This window comes from Bufo gargarizans, chromosome 7 (genome assembly GCF_014858855.1).
Source record: "Bufo gargarizans isolate SCDJY-AF-19 chromosome 7, ASM1485885v1, whole genome shotgun sequence".
Classification (NCBI taxonomy): domain Eukaryota; kingdom Metazoa; phylum Chordata; class Amphibia; order Anura; family Bufonidae; genus Bufo; species Bufo gargarizans.
In genome coordinates, this window is record NC_058086.1 from 9137519 (window position 1) to 9161275 (window position 23757).

Below are 23757 nucleotides of genomic sequence, written 5' to 3' on the forward strand. Positions count from 1 at the left end.
CAAAACTGTTCTTTAACACAATAAAAGCGCAGAGAGCTATGGGGACTGGGTATTGCAGATGTGCTAGCAGCCATCTAGCAGCCCATGTCCCCAGCTCTATGCACAAAATCCTGGTGACAGGTTCCCTTTAACCCTTGTTTTCTAACTGGAAAAAATGGATTCAAATAGAAAATCTGCCAAAAAAGTGAAATTTTGTCTCTTTTCCATAAATTCTTGTGGTACAACTAAAGGGTTAACAAAGTTTGTAAAAATCAGTTTTGAATACCTTGAGGGGTGTAGTTTGTAAAATGGGGTCATTTGTTGGTGGTTTCTATTATGTAAGCCTCACAAAGTGACTTCAGACCTGAACTTGTCCTGAAAAAGTGGGTTTTAGAAATGTTCTGAAAAATTTCAAGATTTGCTTCTAACTTTCTAAGCCTTCTAACGTCCCCAAAAAATAAAATGGCATTCACAAAATGATCCAAACATGAAGTAGACATATGGGGAATGTAAAGTAATAACTATTTTTGGAGGTATTACTATCTATTAAGTATAGAAAAAGTAGTGAAATTGAAATTGGGAAATTTTCTACTTTTTCCAAATTTTGGGTAAATTTGTAATTTCTTTTCTAAATAAAAAATTTATTTTTTTGACTCAATTTTTACACTATCATGAAGTACAATATGTGACGAGAAAACAGTCTCAGAATTGCCTGGATAAGTAAAAGTGTTTTAAAGTTATCACCACATAAAGTGACACATGTCAGATTTGCTAAAAATGGCCTGGTCCTTAAGGTGAAAAATGGCAGGGTCCTTTAGGGGTTAAAGCAACCCTTAGATCTGGGAATTAAATTTCATGAGTTAGATGATGGGGTTTAATAGTGCCTGCTGCCCTGCCTTTGTGCCCTCATGCTGTGGATCTGCAGTTTTAGACTCCCCTCTGTGTCGTCATAAAATAGCCACTGTCTTTTTAGACTGCCCTTTAATAGCCTGAGCTATCACCCTTCAGCTTCTGCATAGATGACCTCAGTGTCGAGTCAGCTCAGTGACTTGGCACTTGTACAGTGGACTTGATGCTGATTCCTGAGCTTGGGAAGCAGCAGCAGATCCATTGTGCAAGAGCACTCCTGACATTTTTGTTTTAATAGCTTCATGCATTTCCCATGGAATAACAATTCTGGAGCATCTATTCTTATGTCTCTATGTTCTGCCATTCCTTTATTATTTCTACTAGAAGTTATGAATGAATTGCTAGCAGTCTGCAGTAAGGGTACAAAGGGGAGGTAACCAGTTGGGGGGGTGTACCTGCACAGACTCACTCTATCCAATCAGTGCTGCCATTTTCAGACTGTGCAGATACACACACCCAACTTGTTACCACCCCTCTGTACCCTTACTGCAGACTGCTAGCAATTCATTCATAACTTCTAGTAGAAATAATAAAGGAATGGCACAACATAGAGCCATATGAAAAGATGCTCCAGAATTGTTATTGCATGGGGAATACGTGTAGCTATTAAAACAGGCATGTCAGAAGTAGTGTCAGGTCCACTTTAAGGCTACATTCACATGAACGTTGTGTTTTGCGGATCCGCAATGCAAAGTTATCGGCCCATGTGTGTTCTGCAATTTGCGGACTGCACTTGAACGCGGCTATCATAGAAAATGCCTATTCTTGCCTGCAGTTGCGGATTCGAATGGGACATTTTCTATTTATTTTGCGCGGCCGCGACACGGAGCAATGGATGCAGACAGCACACGGTGTGCTGTCCGCATCTTTTGCGTCCAAATAGAAATGAATGGGTCCGCACCCGTTCCGCAAAATTGCAGAATCGATGCGGACTCATTCATATGGTTGTGTAAATATAGCCTAAAGCCTCATGCAGACGTCCGTGAGATACCGGTCTGGCATTGCAGGAGCGGGCGTAATAGCAACCATTGACTCTGTGCGCTCCTGCAATGCCAGTCCGGTATCTTGCGGACCATGTTCCACAGACGTCTGCATGAGGCTTAAGAGAGAGGATTGTACTGTGTGATACATTGGGGGCATCTTAGGAGACTGTTATCTTTGTGCCAGAGTTTTTCTTTAAACTTGTCATCTGTGTGAGGAATGAATGGTTTTTAAACCACATGCCATCTAAATGTTACTGTAACGGGGTGCCGAAGGCGCACTCTGTCTCCCATCAGCCGCAGACCTGCTGCTTAGCTTCGGGAGCGATGATCTGTGTTTGACCTCGTTCCCAGGGCGGCTTTGCTAGCTGGGAGGCTCCCTGCTCCTAGGTCTGCCTTGAGTGCCAAGCTGACCACTCGGTGCTCGACTGGTCGGTCTGTTGGTCATGTGACTCTGGCCACGTCACATGACCCTCACTCCCCACTATGAATACAGACAGCCTGCTGGCCACAGGTTGCCTGTTAATTTAGGTTCCTGGCAGTTGTTGGATACCTGTTACTTACCTGATCCTGTTCCCTGACGATCCCTTGCCTGCTCCTCCTGTACTGCGCATCCTTCCTGGTATATTGACCTCGGCTTCCACCTGACTATTCTTTGCGGACTCCTTTGGTACTTCTCGACTCTCCTGGTATTTATGACCCGGCTTCTCCTGACCTTTCTTTGCTTATCCCTCTGTACTGTGTTGTCCTCTTGGTTTTGACCCGGTCCGTTCACTGTCCGTTATTTGTCTTGTCTGTCCTTCCCGCACGTATCCTAAGTTAGGGACTGCCGTCCAGTTGTCCCCTGTCACCAGGACTCGTGAGGCAAGTGGGCAGGGGTGAGGGTGGAGCGGAGTGGTCACTATCCTCCCCCCTGTGTGTGTGTGTGTGTGTGTGTGTGTGTGTATGTGACCGTTACAGTTACCTTTTTGTTTAGCCTCTATTTTACTATTTGCTGGGAGGATCTTCCTTCCAAAATAATTTTTAGTATTTTGGCTCTGATCACTTCACGCACATAATTTGGCTAGCTCATTTTCAGATATTGAAAGATATAGGATAATATAGGAGATATTTTTTATTAATTTTTTCTAGAAAAATCAGAACCACACCTCCCTCAAGCTAATGAAACATACTGCTTGGCTTTCCGATACACTCTCCCCACACTTACCAACCACCTTCATCAAGGTGACAACAGAAACAGATGCAGCCGCACGTTCTCCTTTTTTTATTCAGCCAGCCATTATGCAGGGATAAATAAAGTAGGAGACTCTGCTATGTACAATTGAATGCGGTGGCATTGTACTTTTATATTGTGTACATTTGGATAGCGTTTGCACTTCAGGGAAGTACCGAACAAAAGTAAACATTTCACCTTCACATAGTTATTACCAGCAATCTCTTACTGCTGTCTGCCGTCCTTTTAGGCCAGAATCACACTTGCAAATTCAGGACTTTGGGTCATTAAACCTATGGTCGGTCCTGATCACAGATCTGGAATATGGCCTTAGGCCTTATTCACACATCACTGTTTGGTCAGTGATTGTGAGCCAAAATCAGGTGCATGTCAGAAACACAGAATAGGTTCAGATCTTTCCCTTAGGCCTCTTGCCCACAACCGCATGCCCTCCGAAATATATGTTCCGTGAGAGGGCCATATATCCCGGAGCGGCATTGATCGTGCGCACGGCATCATAGATTACAATGATGCTGTGCACGTCGGGCCTCCCGCAGGACTATTCCGCACTCGTATGAAGGCTGCGCTTCTGGCTTTAGCTCACAATCACTCATTGAAATCACTGATCAAACAGTGGGGCACATTTACTAAGGGACGTACGACTATTTTAGGTGTAAAGTAGTCTTAAGTCCTTTTCTCTAAACAGCCGTGCGATAATATTTAGTGACATGGCCGGTTTCATGCCATGTCCGCCAGTTGGGCATGTACCCCGGGAAAATATTGTAACATTTATGCCTGGAAGGCGATCAGTCAGAGGATTAGATGAAAGTGTAGAACCTGCTGAATACACTGCTCTGCAGCAGCTCTCCACTTCTCTGTGACAGGAATATCAGGAGTAAGTCGCCTGGATCCCAGTTCTTCATGCCCTCCTGGCACCTAGCATGCAGGGCACATTAGCTACCCTCTACCATGCTTTACCCCTAGTCAGCAGATACTGTGTCACGGCCTCTGTTGTGTTCGCCGTGCATGCTGTTGCCTGCGGCAACTTGCGTTTGTTGCAGCATGTATGTGCCTGCCCCTTTTATCCTGCTTCCCTTCCCTGTTTGGTGCTGGAGGGGTTAACTATCTGGCTGGTGGGGATCTAGGTGTGTCCTGGGTGTGGCCTCTTGGCTCTTTATATCCTGGTCTGAGGTCAGTTGCCCTCCAAACTTTGTGTGAGCTGGAGTGTTGCTCCTTTCCTCGACATACCATCTGTCCAGTGGGAGGGCCTCCTAGCTAGACATCTTTGTCACCATGATGTCTCCCCTTTGTTCCCTCTGTCCTTTTCCCATCCTCACTTGTTTTGTTTGGTGTGGTTGGTGTTTTGGTTTCTGGTATGTCTGGTATGTTTGGTGTTGGATTCCAGCATGGTTGCTAGATATTTCCACTGTCTGTGGTCGTTGTGGCCACGGCAGGTAAGAGCATGTTGTTTCTGAGCTCTTACCTGCTGATCCAGTGGCTGTTCACTGGCTGTCCCTTTCTTTGTAGCTAGGTCAGTGGAGACTCCTGTTCATCTGCGTCTGGGATGAACAGGTCGTCTCCTGCTCCTAACCTCATTGCAGGGATCTTCAGGGCGACTCAGGGTCCGAGGTTCCTGTGTGTGAGCCCACCTACCATCTAGCTCTGCTCATACGGTTAGGGCCAGGATTAGGGTGGCATTGGGAGGTTACCTGCTCCCTTTTTCTGGTGTCTAGGCCTAGCTGCTTCCTTGTTCTCCTACGCTATAAGGTGGGGAGTTTTCTCCCCACCGTGACCTACTGTATCTACACATTTCATTATTAACATGTGTACAAGCTCTTTGATTGTGCAGGTAATCTGAATTTATAACTCGCAGGTAAAGGGATTAATGCGAGTCATCTTGGAAGTGATACTGTAATTGTCTTGTTTGAACTATGGGCTTGTGCCAGGTTTAGCCAAGCTAATTTAGGTTGTGTAACCAGTTGCAAAGTGGTAAGGTTATTTCACAAGTAGACTCTTCACCGTTTTTAGCTGTGGGGAGTGATCTCCTAAGAGGAACTTCTCTGTTTGGAAAGTCTTCTCCATGGAGACTGGTATGGCTGCTGTCACATATGGTTTATAAATCTGCAGTTTTCTCACAGGAACTCGCTGCTTACTCAATGAGGAGTTTGCCTGTGCCGTGGTAGTAATATGTGCTTTGCAGTATAAACTATGGAACAAGGTTCGTCCTTGATTTTATCAGGAAATGACCTCTTCAGATCCGGAACATGGATTATGTAATGGGCTGTTTTTGTTGTTATATTACAGCTTCACACTTCATACATTGAACTGGTATGTACAGACTTACAAGTATGCGTAGGACTGGACATGCACAAAATACATAAAACAATAGATATCACATTGTGACCAAATACAAGTATAATATAGTCCACATGGAGAATGCCTGTCCATATGAGCTTAGTATATGTAAGTCGTATAGGTGAGTTATATGATACCTTGCGTCAAGTAAAAGGGGTTGTCCAGCTTTGGAGAGTCTTTCAGTCAGACTCCCCCTTCAATATGGCCAGACCTGCAGAGGAAAGCATACTTGCCTGTTCCTCGCTGCTGAGTCCCAGCCCCTTTGATCGCCTACTGCCATTGACTTCCTCCGTTTCCCACTTATAAGCTTCCGGTTTGACAGGGGTCATGTGTGTTGTAGTGCGACTCTCTAGTTGCTGCAACCACGACTACAGAATTGCCAAAAATAAATCCAATACTGATGTTTTTTTTTGTGATTCTTGGGTTGTGGTAACTTGTGAGTTGCACTGCGACCCCAATTCAGTACAATGGCTGCACTGCTACACAGCGATCTCTGGTTGTTAGACGGATGTCGATGCCAAGATTGCCTTGTAGCCCCAGGCTAAAGACTTGCTTGAAGAGCTCAGTTTATAGCTTAGAGCAGTGTTTCTCAACTCCAGTCTTCAGGGCCTACCTGCCGGTCATAATTTGATAATATCCTGCAGAATGAATACCTGTGGTGAATCCTGATGCTTTGACACTAATTATGTCACCTGCTCAATACTAAGGAAATCCTGAAAACCTAACATGGTCGGGGTCGTGAGGACTCGAGTTGAGAAACACTGGGTTACATTCACGGCTATGGATAACTTTGGCAGCCTTTTTACTAAATAACATTTTTTTTCCCTCTGCAGCCTGCACGTATTCTAAAACATTACAGGCTGCTCAGTCCCATTCAGTGTAAATTCAGTTTGAGCCCTTTATTAGCTCAGTCTGTAGCCTCTCTATACAAGCTGTACAATATAAGTGATGCAATGTAGTTACAAAGTTATTCAAAATGTCACATAGAATATATCTTTATGTTAGCTGTAAAATTGTTCAAAGGTGTTGTGATATAGGCCTTCTAAACCAATAAGGAATAAGGGGCAAAAGTTGAAGTTACTTATAAGATGTAAATTTCTAATATAAAAAAAAGGAGTCTTATTCACCTACTTTATTTTGCACTGGTGGTCCCAGCGTTCTATGTTCCTAGGGTTACAGACCACAGTACATGATCACTGCAGCCAATCGCTGACCTCACGTGAGGTTGTCTGGTTCTTCATTGCTATAGTGAGAGTGGTGGTGCAGAGATGACATACCCGACTTCCCGAAGTGATTGCTGAGGCAGTGATTGGCTGTAGCGATCACTTGGAGTAGTTGGCGACAGTCTCTGCAGCAGGGACCCCTGGGAATCCAACAGGTTTATTTTATTTTTTTATTTTAGAACATACCTGTCTTTTATTCCATATATTTCTGAGATGGAAATACTAAAGGGGTTGTCCCATTACTACCACTTGTCGCCTGTCCTGGATATGGCTTGGGTCTAATCGGCGGGGGTCCAACCGCTGGGCCCTCTGCCGATCTCGTGAATTATTCCCTGTTTTCCCCCTTTTTGAATAGAGCTGCATTCACCTGCTGCTCTCTTCAACTCTGTGGGACTGCCAAGGACAGCCAAGTAGTTGTATGGATCGGTGGACATTCAAAGAGGGGAACACGGGCCCCATTCTAATGATCATTGGGAGCCCCAGCGATCGGATCCCTGTCGATCAGACACTTCTCTTCTAAAGGACAACCCCTTGCAATGGCTTTCTGTAACTTTATTTGCAGAAGTAAACTTCCCTGTACTGCAGACTGCTCTAAGAAGATAATGTGGATCAGGGACTATCCGGTTGCAGGAATGTTCCCCGGGTGGTGCCAGTTCAGTCATTAGTTTGTTTTCAGTTCAGCAGCCGCCCTTATTGTAGCTTGGAGAAAATCTCTGCGTCCAAGAGTCCTTGTTAAAGGGAAATGATGAGCATATTTTCAGCACAGGGTGTGGCGTGGTTAACCATGGGGCGCTAAATGCTTTTCATTCATCATGTGTCAGCCGAATTACCCGAACTGTAATAATGTCTTATGGATTCCGATGAGCGCATTCCTACACTGCGCAATTAATTTACCATCTTCATGCTACATAACCTGTGGTATGATGTTTAACCGGTTAGTGACCAGACGTTTGTTTTAATTTTTTTTAATACATGCGGCTTTGAAAGTGGGCAAATGTTTTTTTGTTTTTTTTCATTTGGTTATTTGAATAACTTTGGGTCTTTATTTGGTGATACATTGGGGATCATTTGCGACAGGCGTTATTCGGTGTGAAAAAAAAAAAAAAGATAAAAAGTCACAGGATCTCGTCGAACAGACTTTTTTGGTGCTGTGCTCCCCACACTGTGTGCTGTCCACATCCATTCCGGCCCCATAGAGAATAAATGGGTCCGCACCCGTTGCACAAAATTGCAGAACAGACGTGGACCCATTTGCGGATGTGTGAATGGAGCCTTACAGGTGGTTTTAAACTAACTCTAGATAGAAAATGGAAGAGACTGAGAGGCTAAAACAAGACCGCCATGGGAAACGGTATAGCTCTGTCCATACTACTGCTGGTGTGCAGATGTTTAGCTCATCGGTTTTTCACCCCATCCTCCTAACTGTATGTTCACTTGATGGAATATCACACATGAGTTTCTTGCGTATTTTTTCCTCCAATGAAATATGTTTTTCAATAAGCATGTCACTTATTTCAGGCAGAAAATGCAAGCATTAGCCATCTTGAATGACAATTGGGATAATCCTTGTACAGATCCGCAGTAGTGCAAACTGTGGGTTAACCTCAGGGTTCTGCCACGGACAACACACTTTGGCCCTGATTTATCAAGACTGGTGTCTGCTATGTCGGTCTTGATGGGCCCTGTGCTGCTGCCGAACTCCTCATCATAAATAAAATCCATCCTCCTGCAGTCCGTGTGCCAGACTGAAATTTACTGGTGTAGATTTCAGTCAACATTTAAACCAGTTTATGCATAAATGATGAATGTGCCAGGTTGTTGGCCCTGCCCTCATCACGCCCCTTTTTAGAAACTGGCAAGGGCATGTAATAATGCCACTTGTGACTCATTCTTGTCGCAATTGCATATACAAAATCTTAAAACTAGGTTTTAACACTTTTTAATGCTAAATCTGTGGCCTAGGAGAAGGATAAATTTCCCCCTTTTGGATTTAAAATTCATCATGTGAACATACCCTTACCCAATAAAGCACAGTACAGACACTTATGCTGCAGTGTTGACTGCAGATATTGATCAGATATAACAGTCCCCCAAAGAAAAAAAATAATAAATTGGTATGGAACACTTAGCCGTATTTTGCAGTTGTGCCCTTAGATCCTATCTGAGATTTGATTTAATCTTTCTAGTCCAGTGGTCCTCAACCTTTTGTAGGTCATGAGCCACTTTCAGATATGACAGGTTTTGTTTAATCGAATGTACCCTGGTGATAATATAGTACACAAAACTACGTGCAGCTGCTAATACCTTAGGCGTCACATGCAGGAGGTCCAAGAGCCACATGTGGCTATGAAGCCATTAGGGAATACCGTTCTAGTTAGATGCCTCGACCAACTACAGAATGTAATCTTAAAGGGAATCTGCCACCGGATCTCGGCTCTTACTTCTGCTGGTTGCTATAGGAAGTGATCTGTAAATCAGCGTCAGGGGGCCAGGAGATGTAGGAGATCATAAACATGAGGGCTTTGCAGAAAACACCTCCAATAACTATATCGGCAAAATGTCTCGGTCAATACAGGTGAGTGACCCAGCATTTTGCTCAGGGGTCTGTCACCACTTTATGCTGCCCTCAGATAGGGCCTTGTAAAACTGGTGACAGATTCCCATGATGTGCCAGTGTTTCAAGACCTCAGAAGTTACAGGTAGGAACATGTTGGGCCCCATTCTATCAGGTTTTTCTTTGTCTGATTCACTCCACTGGCGCAAAGCGGACTACGCCAAAGATGGATTCATTGTAATCGTGCCACCAGAGGCACATTCAGCATGGTGGTTGGGTCAGGTCAAGCGGCAGTTCTGACTTGGCAACCAGGCCATTTTCTCCCAATCGGGCATTGGGATTTAGTTGAGGTAGCAGGAATTTAATCTGAATTGGAAGACATCTTCGAAACATTACATTATTTTTTTTATCTTCCAGAAAAAGCCACAGATGGATCTCTGCGTACTGAAGATTGGGCCCTGAACATGGAGATATGTGATATTATCAATGAGACGGAAGAAGGGTAATGATATTAAGGTGTAACATATGTACACTGTACCAATTACTAAACCCCCCAAATCATAGTCCAATACAAGTACTCGGATAAACACCAAAAATAACATCATGTGGGACAAGTAAGGAGAATTTTATTTACAGTATATATAGTGTGGATTAGCCCTTTAGCAGTAGGTAAAATGGGATCAAATGCAATCAGAGTGGCATAGAAGTCCTTATCTAAGAGGGCTTTGCTTGTTCTTTATTTTGTTGCACATAACAAACTTATTGGGGGAGATCTATCAAACTGGTGTAAAGTAGAAGTCGCTTAGTTGCCCATAGCAACCAATCATTTTCCATGTTTAAGCCAGTTCTGCTTTACACCAGATAAGTCTCCCCCATAGTCTTTTTATATTCAGGCCCAAAAAACACAAAGCAACCACTGCTCGGCTGAGCACTAACTAAAGCTATATATACATTTCCCTGACTATGCAAGTGGCATACTACCAACCACTCAAACAAAATTATATTAACGTGTTACCTCGCACCAGGAATAAATGACCAGCAACCTCAATAACAGTCTCCCCGGACATGTTCTGTCTCCTCAGACGGCTCTCTCTCTACTGCACACCTTGCACGTTAATAGCTCAGTAATAGGCTGGACTTGTGTTACAAAGAAAACTTGTACTGACCAGGAACGGAATCATAGGCCCCACTACCAACCTGCCCAGCATTCCATAAAACCCCAGGCCTGAAAACCATACTTACCAAAGCTCTTAGCAAACTACACTAGGGAAAAATGCTGCAAAGTAAGAATGCTCTCAAAAACAGAAATGTTAATAGTTTTATTTTTATCATTTAACAAAAATCAAAGTGAATGAACAAAAGAGAAATCTAGATCAGGTGAATATTTGGTGTGACCACCCTTCACCTTCAAAACAGCATCAATTCTTCTAGGTACATTTGCACACAGTTTTTGAAGGAACTCGATGGGCAGGTTTTTCAAACTTCTTGGAGAACTAACCCCAGATCTTCTGTAGATGTAGGCTTGCTGAAATCTTTCTGTCTCTTTATGTAATTCTAGACAGACTCTGATGTTGAGATCAAGGCACTGTCGAGGCCACATTCTCACTTCTAGGACTTCTTAGTTCCTAATGATATTGGCTGTATGCAGGGGTGGGATTCAAATTTTTAAACAGGTTCCCTACTCAGCGGTGGATACGCAGCGCGTCACGAGTCATGACACATATATACATACACCATATATATGCAACACAGTCACGACATATTTACATACACCATATATACACTACACACATACCACTCAACTTTTAAAAAGCCTTAGGCCCCCTCTTTGTTATTACTGTAATGGCCCCCTCTTTATTATTTTTATAATGGCCCACTCTTTATTATTAATATAATGACCCCCTCTTTTTTATTAATATAATGGCCCCCTCTTTGTTATTACTGTAACGGCCCCCTCTTTGTTATTACTGTAACGGCCCCCTCTTTGTTATTACTGTAACGGCCCCCTCTTTGTTATTACTGTAACGGCCCCCTCTTTGTTATTACTGTAACGGCCCCCTCTTTGTTATTACTGTAACGGCCCCCTCTTTGTTATTACTGTAACGGCCCCCTCTTTGTTATTACTGTAACGGCCCCCTCTTTGTTATTACTGTAACGGCCCCCTCTTTGTTATTACTGTAACGGCCCCCTCTTTGTTATTACTGTAACGGCCCCCTCTTTGTTATTACTGTAACGGCCCCCTCTTTGTTATTACTGTAACGGCCCCCTCTTTGTTATTACTGTAACGGCCCCCTCTTTGTTATTAATATAACGGCCCCCTCTTTGTTATTAATATAACGGCCCCCACTTTATTATTAATATAACGGCCCCCTCTTTATTATTAATATAATGGCCCCCTCTTTATTATTAATATAATGGCCCCCTCTTTGTTATTACTGTAACGGCCCCCTCTTTGTTATTACTGTAACGGCCCCCTCTTTATTATTACTATAACGGCCCACTCTTTATTTTTAATGTAATGGCCCCCACTTTATTATTAATATAATGGCCCCCACTTTATTATTAATATAATGGCCCCCACTTTAATATTAATATAATGGCCCCCACTTTAATATTAATATAATGGCCCCCACTTTAATATTAATATAATGGCCCCCACTTTATTATTAATATAATGGCCCCCACTTTATTATTAATATAATGGCCCCCACTTTAATATTAATATAATGGCCCCCACTTTAATATTAATATAATGGCCCCCACTTTAATATTAATATAATGGCCCCCACTTTAATATTAATATAATGGCCCCCACTTTATTATTAATATAATGGCCCCCACTTTATTATTAATATAATGGCCCCCACTTTAATAACAAAGAGGGGGCCATTACATTAATAATAAAGAGGGGGCCATTACATTAATAATAAAGAGGGGGCCATTATATTAATAATAAAGATGGGGGCCATTACATTAATAATAAAGAGGGGGCCATTACATTAATAATAAAGAGGGGGCCATTATATTAATAATAAAGAGGGGGCCATTACATTAATAACAAAGAGGGGGCCATTATATTAATAATAAAGAGGGGGCCATTACATTAATAATAAAGAGGGGGCCATTACATTAATAATAAAGAGGGGGTCATTATATTAATAACAAAGAGGGGGCCATTATATTAATAACAAAGAGGGGGCCATTATATTAATAACAAAGAGGGGGCCATTATATTAATAATAAAGAGGGGGCCATTACATTAATAATAAAGAGGGGGTCATTACATTAATAATAAAGAGGGGGCCATTACATAGTGGAGTACCGCTTAAAAAAGCTGCTCTTACTCTGTGGGCAAAATAGATGTGTTTCCCTGTGTGTGGCCACCTTAAATATTGTCATCAACCCCATCCATAACTCTTGTTTGGCTAAAAGAATCTAAACATTGGGTCAGGATGAGGGGAAGGTGGAGTAGGCACCTGCTTAGGAGAAATAATTAATACTTACCTCTCTCTCCTTCACAGCTTGTGGCATCCTGGTACAGGCGGTCACCAATGCCTCGCTCACTGTGCCTTCCCGCGCCGCGTCATCGCGTCATCTCGCGAGATCCGCCGCAGGAGGTCACAGTGAGGTACGTGACTAAGTCCTGCGTCGCACCTCAACTGAAGCCGCTCCCCCGGCCCCTCCTCACTTCGCCTGCCCAGCTGCCCTGCACAGTGCGCGTCACACAGGGCCTCTCCTCTCGGCTTCCGCTCCGCCCCCACCCCTATAGCTACGCCACTGGTGCAGGCGCAGCTGCAGGACCGGGTCGGGATCCCTGCTTCTCACCGGTTCTGCGAACCGCCTGTAATTTTAACAAACGGTTCGGCAGAACCGGAGAGAACCGGCTGGATCCCATGCCTGGCTGTATGTTTGGGGTAGTTGTCCTGCTGAGGAATCAATTAAAATTTACATTATGAACACTTCTATTTTTCAAAGTATTCTTTCTTTGCAGCATTTATTCCCACATGCTGCTAAAACATTTGCACAGTACTCTGTATCTCATTCAGCTTTTCATGAGCCTACTGCTCACATGAGAGGAATCTTGGGGAAACATAACTGTCCCTGATTAATTTTCCTTTCACTATCTAAAAAAAAAAAAAAAAAATTATACGCACACACTGAACAAAAATATAAACGCAACACTTTCGATTTTCCATGAGCTGAACTCAAAGATCTGAAACATTTTCACATACACAAAAGACCCATTACTCTCAAATATTGTTCGCAAATCTGTCTAAATCTGTGTTAGTGAGCACTTCTCCTTTGCCGAGATAATCCATCCCACCTCACAGGTGTGGCATATCAAGGTGCTGATTAGACAGCATGAATATTGCACAGGTGTGCCTTAGACTTCCCACAATAAAAGGCCACTCTGAAATGTGCAGTTTGATCACACAGCACAATGCCACAGATGTCTCAACGTTTGAGGGAGCGTGCAATTGGCATGCTGACTGCGGGAATGTGTCAGAATATTTATACTGCTCTGATTAACAGTTTATATTATTTATATAAATAACTTTGAATCTGTAAAGAAGGAGATTCTAACCTATTAACATAAATGCCAAGCCAATAAGAGCTTGTGATCTGTTAAGTTCGACAAAAGAAAAGGCAGTGGTAATCAAAATATATATTTATTTAAGATAATAATAATAATACAGTGCAAACTAAATATAAAAATCTGTGACAATAAAATAATCAATGATATGCAAATGTTTTTAAGAAAGCCCAAGGTAACCTAGAGGATATGTCGTATTTTACGCCCTATAAGACACACCGGCCCATAAGACGCATAGTTTTTTGAGGAGGAAAATAAGAAAAAATATTTTGAACCAAAAGGTGTGGGTTTTGAACTAATGGGGGATCTGTGGATGGCACTGTTATGGGGGTGTCAGCGTAATTCATGCGCTTCTCATCTTGTTTGTGTGGTGTCAAATCAATTAGAAGTATAAGTATGCATGTGCCATAATGGTTTCATGAAAGCATCTTCTTATCCCCCTTGAGCCATGGTAGAAGAGAGAGCAACTTTATTCACATTACATTGACTTAAATAGCAGACATGACATCACAAAAGCGGTGTTCTTTAAGAAGAGACTATTGGCTCCTTAACCTGATAGGAGTGGTTTCAGCAACTTCAACTGAGTTCATAGGTAGATTTGAAAACTTCAATGTAATCCCCTCTTCCCCCTCCCTTATTGACCTTCTCATACATATGGTTTGCTGCCATCTAGTGGATGAAAATATGTACTACAGAATGTTCACACCACATTATATTGGAATATAAAACCCATCTCTCACAGGGGCATCTGTAGATGGCACTGTTATAGGGGATCTGTGGATGACACATATAGCATCTTATGCTAGGTGTCATCCACAGACCCACCTCCCCCATAACAGTGTCCCTGTGTAGTGTGAATGACCCCCAATGCAGGGGGCGGGGGCCGGCATCTATTTTTGTAATGGCAGCGGGGCCCGTGCAGTCACTGTATTCTATTGTACCGGGCCCCGCTCACTGTAGTAATCCGGTCTATAACTGTAGGCATTGTTTAACTATAATAATCTTCAATACAATCAATTAATCTTCACTTACTAACAATACAATCAATTAATCTTCACTTACTAACGCCCATATCAGGCAGGAGGGCGGGCAGGCGGGCACTGGCAGCGTAACTCACTACGTCACGCGCCCGCGCCGCCTGCTTCATTCATAAAGTTGGGGGAGCAGGTGCTTGACATAGTGAGTCATATTCGGATCATTTGTAGTCAGGGAGAGCTGCGCTTCGGAAGGGAAAGACCGTGTAGGGAGTGTAATCGCAATCTATTTAGTACAAAAACGTTTAAAAGACCCAAAAGTCCTTTTCAGGACTATTGTGTGTGGTGGCAGGCTGGCAGTACCAATTATTATTTTTTTTTCCTTCTTTTTCTATAGAGGGTGTCTGCAGTGACTTGTGACATCTGTCCAATACCTTCTGTGTGTTAGGGCCAGAGATTGGAGAAATCTATTTTCCTTTTTTAATAAACTGTGCTTGCACATCCGTGCCACATCTTGTGTTTCAAGCGTGCATATAGCATTTTAATATGAAGAAGGCGAGCAGTCAGGGACGGGGCAGTGGCCGGGGTGCTGATGGTTCACGCAGAGGCCGTGGCCCTGGACGCGTTGAAACGGTGCATGCTGCCAGAGCACAAGAAAAACAATCATCCACGATGCCAAGCTTCATGTCCCAGTTTGCAGGGCGTCGCAGGACAAAACTCATACAAAGTCATACCGTGCAACCAGCTGGTCGGTTGGATTGCACGAGATAATGCTTCCAGTCGGTTAAGTACCACCCTGTCTCACCGGCTGTTGCGTGACGTGAGCACGTGCTGGAACTCCACGTTCCACATGTTGGCCAGGCTTTGTGAGCAGCAGAGGGCAGTAGTGGAATACCAGCTGCAACATGGTTGTAGTCTTTCCAGTCAGCTTCTGCTAATCAGAAGCAAGGAGTAGGTATGGATATCTGACCTCTGTGACGTTTTATGAAACTTTGAGGAATCAGCACAGATGGTGAGCGGTGATAACTCTATCAGCGTAACCATCCCACTTCTGTGTCTACTCCAACGCTCGCTGCTCACAATTAAGGATGACGCTTTGCATGTGGAAATGGGGGAAGAAGACAGTACACAGGGTCATAGCCAGACCACCCTCCCCCGTCTTCTTAGCGCGAATTTGACGATGAAAAGGAGGAGCAGGAGACAGTTGCCTCCGCTACAGAGTGTAGTACCCATGGAAGTTTAATTCCATCTGTTCAGCGTGGGTGGGCAGAAGAGGATGGGGAGACTGATGACTACTGCGAAGTCTTGCCTGTTGGTACTCTGGCACATATGGCCGACTTAATGTTAGGCTGCCTTTTCCGCGACCCGCGCATTTTAGACAACACTGACTACTGGGTGTTCGCTCTTCTTGACCCCCGCTACAAGGAGAACTTCTCATCTCTCATTTCTCAGGTGGAGAGGACGAGCATAACGGTGCAATACAAGAAGGTACTTGTTGAAAATCTGCTCCAAAAATTTCCATCTGACAACGCTGGCGGCAGTTCCAACAGAGGCAGGGCAACACTCTCCAAGGCCTGGGACAGTTTGACACCCTGCCAGCACCCTCACCCTGATGTGCGACCTATTGTCACAGGGAGAGAAACGTTTTGGAAGATGGTGAAGGAGTTCGTAGCTGACCGTATCAGCGTCCTCAGTGATCCCTCAGTGCCTTACAACTACTGGGTGTCCAAGCTGGACACGTGTGACCAACTGGGGCTCTACGTCTTGGAGAGGCTGGCCTGCCCTGCCGCAAGCGTTTTGTCTGAGCGGGTATTTAGTGCTGCTGGTGGCATTATGACAGATAAGTATATCTGCCTGTCAACTGAAAATGCTGACCGGTTGACTCTTATAAAAATGAACAAGGCCTGGATTGCCCCAGAATTCTTGACTCCACCAGAGTAAAGCAGATTAACAAGGGCACTTTAAATGTGGTGTTTAATGTACTCAATACACTGTATTACCATACACTCCCTTCCACCACAAAAAAGGGTATATGGTTAAATCTTCCTTTTCTCATCCTCCTCTTCCATCATATCAACATGCTTATTCGTCGCATATAATGTTTTACAGGGTCAGCTCACCTTCTGATGACGACAGCAAAGTCTTGCCTGTTGGTACTCTGGCACACCTGGCTGACTTCATGTTAGGCTGCCTTTCCCACGACCCGCGTGTTATACGCATTTTAGACAAAATGGATCACTGGGTGTTCACCCTTCTCGACCCCGCTACAAAGAGAACTTCTCATCTCTAATTCCTCTGGTGGAGAGGACAAGCAAAACGGTGCTATACCAGAAGGTCCTTGTTGAAAAATTGCTCCAAAGTTGATAGGGCAGACATCCAAATGGATCGTCACGGAGACATCACGGAGACGTGCAATCACCCAGAGGTTATTTAGAGTCATCAATGCGGCAGCAGGCCCTTGCCCCTAATGTTTTAGATGGTTAGAGCAGCAGGCCCTTTCTCCAGATGTTTTTGAGGGTCACCAGCAGGCCATCAATCATCATTGTTCAAGGCTGTGTATGATGCCCTCCTTTATATGTAACAAAGGGTGTTTTTATACAAGTGAATATACAGGAAATAATGTGTTTTTTTATTTTTATTTTTTTTATTTTTTTTTTACAATTTATCCTCTAAATATATATATATATATATATATATATATATCCCCCCCCCGGTTTTGTGCGTATTATTGTCAGTCTGTAAAGGTGGCGTACTATTCGGACCACATCGTTCTCAGCAGCGACCTAGGAGTCCAAGATGCATCCAGACATCCTCCCAATGCTGTTCCCGAACCATTTCGGTGTTTCATAAGTTTCTGACATTTTCCTATGAACCAGGCACCCTCCCCTCTTCAGAGCAAGGGGTATCTGGTTTAATGCTCGGGTTCTCCCATTGACTTCCATTATACTCCGATCGAGCACCCAAACATCCTGATGTGTTCGACCTGAGCACTACGGTGCTCGATGAACACTATTCATGATCTCTCTCTACAATTCCCACTGAAATAACACTTGAGACTGAAATGATTAACTCCTCACAGTGGCATAGTAACATACACATTTAGACCATACAAGAAATTCAGCTATTTCTATAATAGAAACCAAGAATATACTTATATAATGCACTTATATGATACTTTACTTTCCTATATCTTAACATAATAACATGTAGGATAGAACATCTAATGATGTGAATTACTGAAGATCAACTAAAACTCAGCACATTTCTACTCCATTGTCATATCTGAGTAAATTATTTTTATTGTATTTGTCTAAACCTCTTTCACACAATAGTATACTATCCAAACATTTCTACCCTGATGCTTAATCTGGGAGTTAGCTATTTGAAATACAAAGATTTTGAACTCATCCTGCACTTTTATGAACAGACAAGAAGGCTTACATTCAGCACAGATATCAGGATATCAAAGGCTATATATATATATGTGTGTGTGTGTGTGTGTGTGTGTGTGTGTATATATATATATATATATATATATATATATATATATATATATATATATATATATATAAAAATTTGATTTATTTTCTGACAAATGTCTACCAGACTCAAAATGGTGGCTCACCTCAGGCGGGGTTCTGGATTAGGTGCTACTAGCCCAATAAAGAGGAACACCCCTCCTCTGGTAGTGAAAAATGGCTAAAATCAAAATCAGGGCGAGCACTCAACACTTGGTCAATCTGTATCTTGCAAAATCTACATGGTACTTGATTATACCACCACTACCTAAGATACCAAAGCACGTGTTTATACAGGAACGGCTTGATCCGCCTGCTTATTACTAACATTGGAGTGATATCCATGAACTATTCCGAGTTGCACATGGGAAATTGAAGCGCACTTTTGTTACCAACTACCCAGATTGGCTACATTTGCACGGCTTGATTTATTCGCTCATTACTAATATTGGAGCGATATTTATGAACTATTTCAAGGTGCACATGGGAAATTGAAATGCAATTTTGTTATTAACTGCCCAGATTGGTCACATTTGCACCAGTGATTTCTGATTTTAGTAATAGTTTCTATCCATTTATTCTTATATATGTGAATTGCTATGTATTTTATTTGTAGTTTTTAGTCTATAAACTTCTAATATACGCGTTATTATTGTGATTTAATAAATATCTTATTCATAACCAATTGGGACCAAGTGTTGAGTGCTCGCCCTGATTTTGATTTTAGCCAAATGTCTACCAGAGCTGTTGCCAGTGCAACAAATGTTCATTTCTCTACCATAAGCCGTCTCCAAAGTTTTTTTTCAGAGAATTTGGCAGTACGTCCAACCGGCCTCACAACCGCAGACCACGTGTAACCACACCAGCCCAGGACCTCCACATGCAGCATGTTCACCTCCATGATCGTCTGAGACCAGCCACCCGGACAGCTGCAGCAACAATCTGTTTGCAAAACCAAATAATTTTTTCACAAACTGTCAGAAACCGTCTCAGGGAAGCTCATCTGCACGCTCGTCGTCCTCATTGGGGTCTGGACCTGACTGCAGTTTGTCGTCGTAACCGACTTGAGTGGGCAAATTCTCACATTCAATGGCGTCTGGCACGTTGGAGAGGCGTTCTGTTCACGGATGAGTCACTGTTTTCACTGTTCAGGGCAGATGGCAGACAGCATGTGTGGCTTTGTGTCAACGTTGTGGATCGAGTGGCCCATGGTAGCGGTGGGGTTATGGTATGGGCAGGCGTATGTAATGGACAACGAACACAGGTGCATTTTATTGATGACATTTTGAATGCACAGAGATTTCGTGATGAGGCCTGAGGCCCATTATTGTGCTATTCATCCATGACCATCACCTCATGTTGCAGCATGATAATGCACGGCCCATATTGCAAGGATCTGTACACAATTACTGGAAGCTGAAAACATCCCAGTTCTTGCATGGCCAGCATACTCACCGGACATTGTCACCCATTGAGCATGTTTGGGATGTTCTGGATCGGCGTATACGACAGCGTGTTCCAGTTCCTGCCAATATTCTGCAACTTTGCACAGCTATTGAAGAGGAGTGGACCAACATTGCACAGGCCACAATCAACCACTTGATCAACTCTATGTGACAGAGATGTGTTGCACTGCGTGAGATAAATGGCCACACCGGATACTGACCCCCCCCCCCCCCCCCCCCGTAAGGCAAAACTGTGCACATTTCAAAATGACCTTTTATTAAGGGCAGTCTAAGGCACACCTGTGCAATATTCATGCTGTCTAGTCAGCACCTTGATATGCCACACCTGTGAGGTGGGATGGATTATCTCGGCAAAGGAGAAGTGCTCACTAACATAGATTTAGACAGATTTGTGAACAATATTTGATATGCATGCACAAAAGTTTAAGCATGACAATCCACACAGAGCAAAAAGTAAAGCAAGGAGGTCCTTGCACTTGTCTTACATGATGGCATTTTTGGGATTTACTATTCTATACTGTAATCTGATCTGGTATGCCTAAACTTCTGCTAGTAAATGACTCCAGTGTTTTCTCTTAGGCCTAAAGATGCAATCCGTGCTCTAAAGAAAAGAATTGTGGGAAATAAGAACTTTCAGGAGGTTATTTTGGCCTTGACGGTGAGTTATGCCTTACACCCCTTGTCTCTAGGGGCCAGATAAGTCTGTAGTACAGCTATATCTAATTGGAACAATTCTACTGTACGTTCACATGTGGCAGGCAGGGTCCACCAGAGCTTGAACATCTCATACTGAGTGGCTATGCGTTCCGACTTGTACAGGGTGGTGATCCTAGTGGGTTCCTAATGTGGGCTGTGGACAGGGCTTGTCTCTAACTGAAAGTGTAACTGTCATTCTTTTTTTATTTTTGTAATGTGTAGGGGCAGTGATGCTGAATATTTTTGTAATATACTTTAATTACTGAAATTGTACATTTCTATTAGAAATATAGCTGTAAAGTGGCCCATTTTGAGCCTTAGCAGCCTTCCTCCCTGTTATGTAAACAGAGGAGCGTTGCTAAGGCTTAACATGGGTCACTTTAGAGCTATTTTTCTAATAGAAATGTACAATTTTAGTAATTAGTGCCTATTTTTGTATCAGACTTTATCACTGCTCCTATACTCTTTACAAGAATAAAACAAAAAGGCAGTTGCACTTTGAGTGTTGTATTATGTCCTCCTAGTAATATCACACGTGATGTTCTCTTCTCCAGGTACTTGAGGCTTGTGTGAAGAATTGTGGACACCGATTCCATGTACTAGCAGCCAACCAGGAATTTGTTGAAGGGGTGCTAGTAAGGACGATCCTGCCTAAAAACAACCCTCCAGCTATAGTCCACGATAAGGTGCTTAATTTGATACAGGTACGGCTGATTCCACAGAACTAGAGTACTTTATGGATAGAAAAGGGCTTCTAAGCGTCTCGTATACACGGCTGTAAATTCTTTTATGAGACGATTGATGTGTATGTGAGCCGCAAGGCAGCATGCTGAGTGTTCTCATGGGCATCAGTACAGCTTCTATTTGGTCATATATATTTCATATTTTTTCAGTTTTTATTATGTGGGGGAACAGCAGGAACTCTGCTTGGAAAAGACTGCGTGAATAGAATATTACTATGATCACGGCACAAAGCTCTTTTTATAGTGTACGTTGTGGCCTGCTGATTTTATTTATTTATTTTTCTTAAAGTAAGGCTCTGTGATTTAATATCATTGTCATAGTTTTTTTTACATTAAAGGAATCATTTGCAATTATAATGAACAGTCTACTAATTGGGGTTATCCAGAGTGGAATCGGAGCAGGATGACACATTTTGATTCTCAATCTGCCTCTGGGTAAAGATAGTGGGATTTCTGGTGGAAACTGTAGAACCAAGTGCTTGGTTTGATCCATTGGGCAGATACTTTAAAGGGAACCAGTCACCGGGATTTTGTGTATAGAGCTGAGGACATGGGTTGCTAGATGGCCGCTAGCACATCCGCAATACCCAGTCCCCATAGCTCTGTGTGCTTTTATTGTGTAAAGAAAACAATTTGATGCATATGCAAATGAACCTGAGATGAGTCCTGTATGTGAGATGAGTCAGGGACAGGACTCATCTCAAGTTTATTTGCATATGTATCAAATCAGTTTTTTTACACAATAAAAGCACACAGAGCTAGGGGACTGGGTATTGCGGATGTGCTAGCAGCCATCTAGCAACCCATGTCCTCAGCTCTATACACAAAACCCCGGTGACAGGTTCTCTTTAAGGCCCCTTTCACACGTGCGAGTTTTCAGCGCGGGTGCAATGCGTGACGTGAACGCATAGCACCCGCACTGAATCCTGACATGAACGTTTTTTTTTTTTTTCACACATCAGTTCTGCGTTGCTTGAAAAAGGCAGCATGTTCTATATTCTGCGTTTTTCACGCAGCCCTGGCCCCATAGCAGTGAATGGGGCATCAGTGAAAAACGCAATGCATCCGGTAACAAGTGCGGATGCAATGTGTTTGTCACTGATGGTTGCTAAGAGATGTTGTTTGTAAACCTTCAGTTTTTTATCACGCGTGTGCAAAACGCATTGCTACCGCGCGGGAAAAACTGAACGCAATCGCAGACACAACTTGCTTGCAAAATGGTGCGAGTTTCACTGAATGCACCCTGAACGCATCCGGAGCCAATCCGTCATGCTCGTGTGAAAGGGGCCTAAAGGTTCACTGAGCTTTCAAAAAGCTTTTGAGATATGTCATAGCAACATATCAAAGATTTTCATCGGTGGGGGTCTGAGCGCTGAGATCCCCACTAATCGCTTGCATGAGAAGAGAGAAGTGCTCACATAGCGCACTTTCTCTCCTCGCTATTGGTGACGGGCTCGATAGAAAGTCTTTGGGCCTCTCTAGATTCCATCTCCTGCAGCTTGGAGAGCGCAAGCTATGTGAGCACTTCTCACTCCTCGTTCTAGCGATCAATGGGAGTCTCAGCCCACAGACCCCCACCGACCACTCCCTAGTTTCAACGTCAGCAATGCTTAGCTCATGAAGGACGTCACGTGTCATGAGCTGGCTTGGTGGGTATAGGCTGTTTGCACACATATCCCTTGTCGCTGTTGTGAGTAAATGGGGGTGAAATCAGAGTTTTAAAAAGGGATGATCATCGGCTTTTGGGCCAAGGGTGGTAGTAAACTGCGCAGTGTGTGAACTGTTCACGTGCTACTGTGATGAAAGTGTATCGTGAGTGGGCAAATGGAACCACTGCGAATAAGCAACGTGGAAATTGTGGAGCACCGCGTTCCATTGATGTGTGATGGGAAAGTCGGCTAGGAAGGTGCACAAGGGTGAACAACACGCTACAGTGAAGCGACTCACAAAATGAACCAGGGGGCTAACAGACATGTGTCTAAAACACAGTTCAGTGAACCCAGCTGCGTATGGGGCTCCGAAGAAAGTTGCATTGGCAGAAAAGGCTTCAATTTTCATGGCAATATCAGACCTGGACCTCTGCTGAGTGACAAAGGCCTTGCCTTCTCCGATGAGTCACGTTATCTGCATTGAACGGATGGACGTCGGACCTCTGCTTCATCAGAGAACAAACACCCTGCAACCATTTCTGGAAGAACACAAGCTGGTGTAGGCAGCGTTATGGTCTGGGGAATGGTTATGTGGCATTCTCTGGGCCCACTCATCCATGTGGAGGGCACTGTCAACCAATTTGGATATAAATCCATCCTTACAGATCACCCATACCTGCTGATCGTCTTCCATGAGGTGGATGTGATCTTCCAGCAAGACAATACGACATGTCACATGGCTAGAAATGTCTGATATTTGTTGGAAGAGCATGACCAAGACTTCCAAGTACTACTCTGACCCCCTAATTCCCCAGACTTGAACCCAATTGAGCATCTGCGGGACCACCTCTATCGTCGCGTTCACTCTATAGATCCTCCAGCAGCTGTGGGATGCACTGCAGTC

General features: G+C 43.5%; 1 protein-coding gene across 1 annotated transcript in view; it reads left to right on the top strand.

Annotated features, from left to right (window-relative positions):
* TOM1 (target of myb1 membrane trafficking protein) overlaps positions 1-23757 on the top strand; it is a 118328-nt gene that overhangs the window by 20554 nt on the left and 74017 nt on the right. Inside the window, exons 2-4 of the mRNA XM_044300413.1 lie at positions 9631-9715; positions 20345-20423; positions 21016-21165. Coding sequence (XP_044156348.1) covers positions 9631-9715; positions 20345-20423; positions 21016-21165 — 314 coding nt within the window. The remainder of the gene's footprint in view (positions 1-9630; positions 9716-20344; positions 20424-21015; positions 21166-23757) is intronic.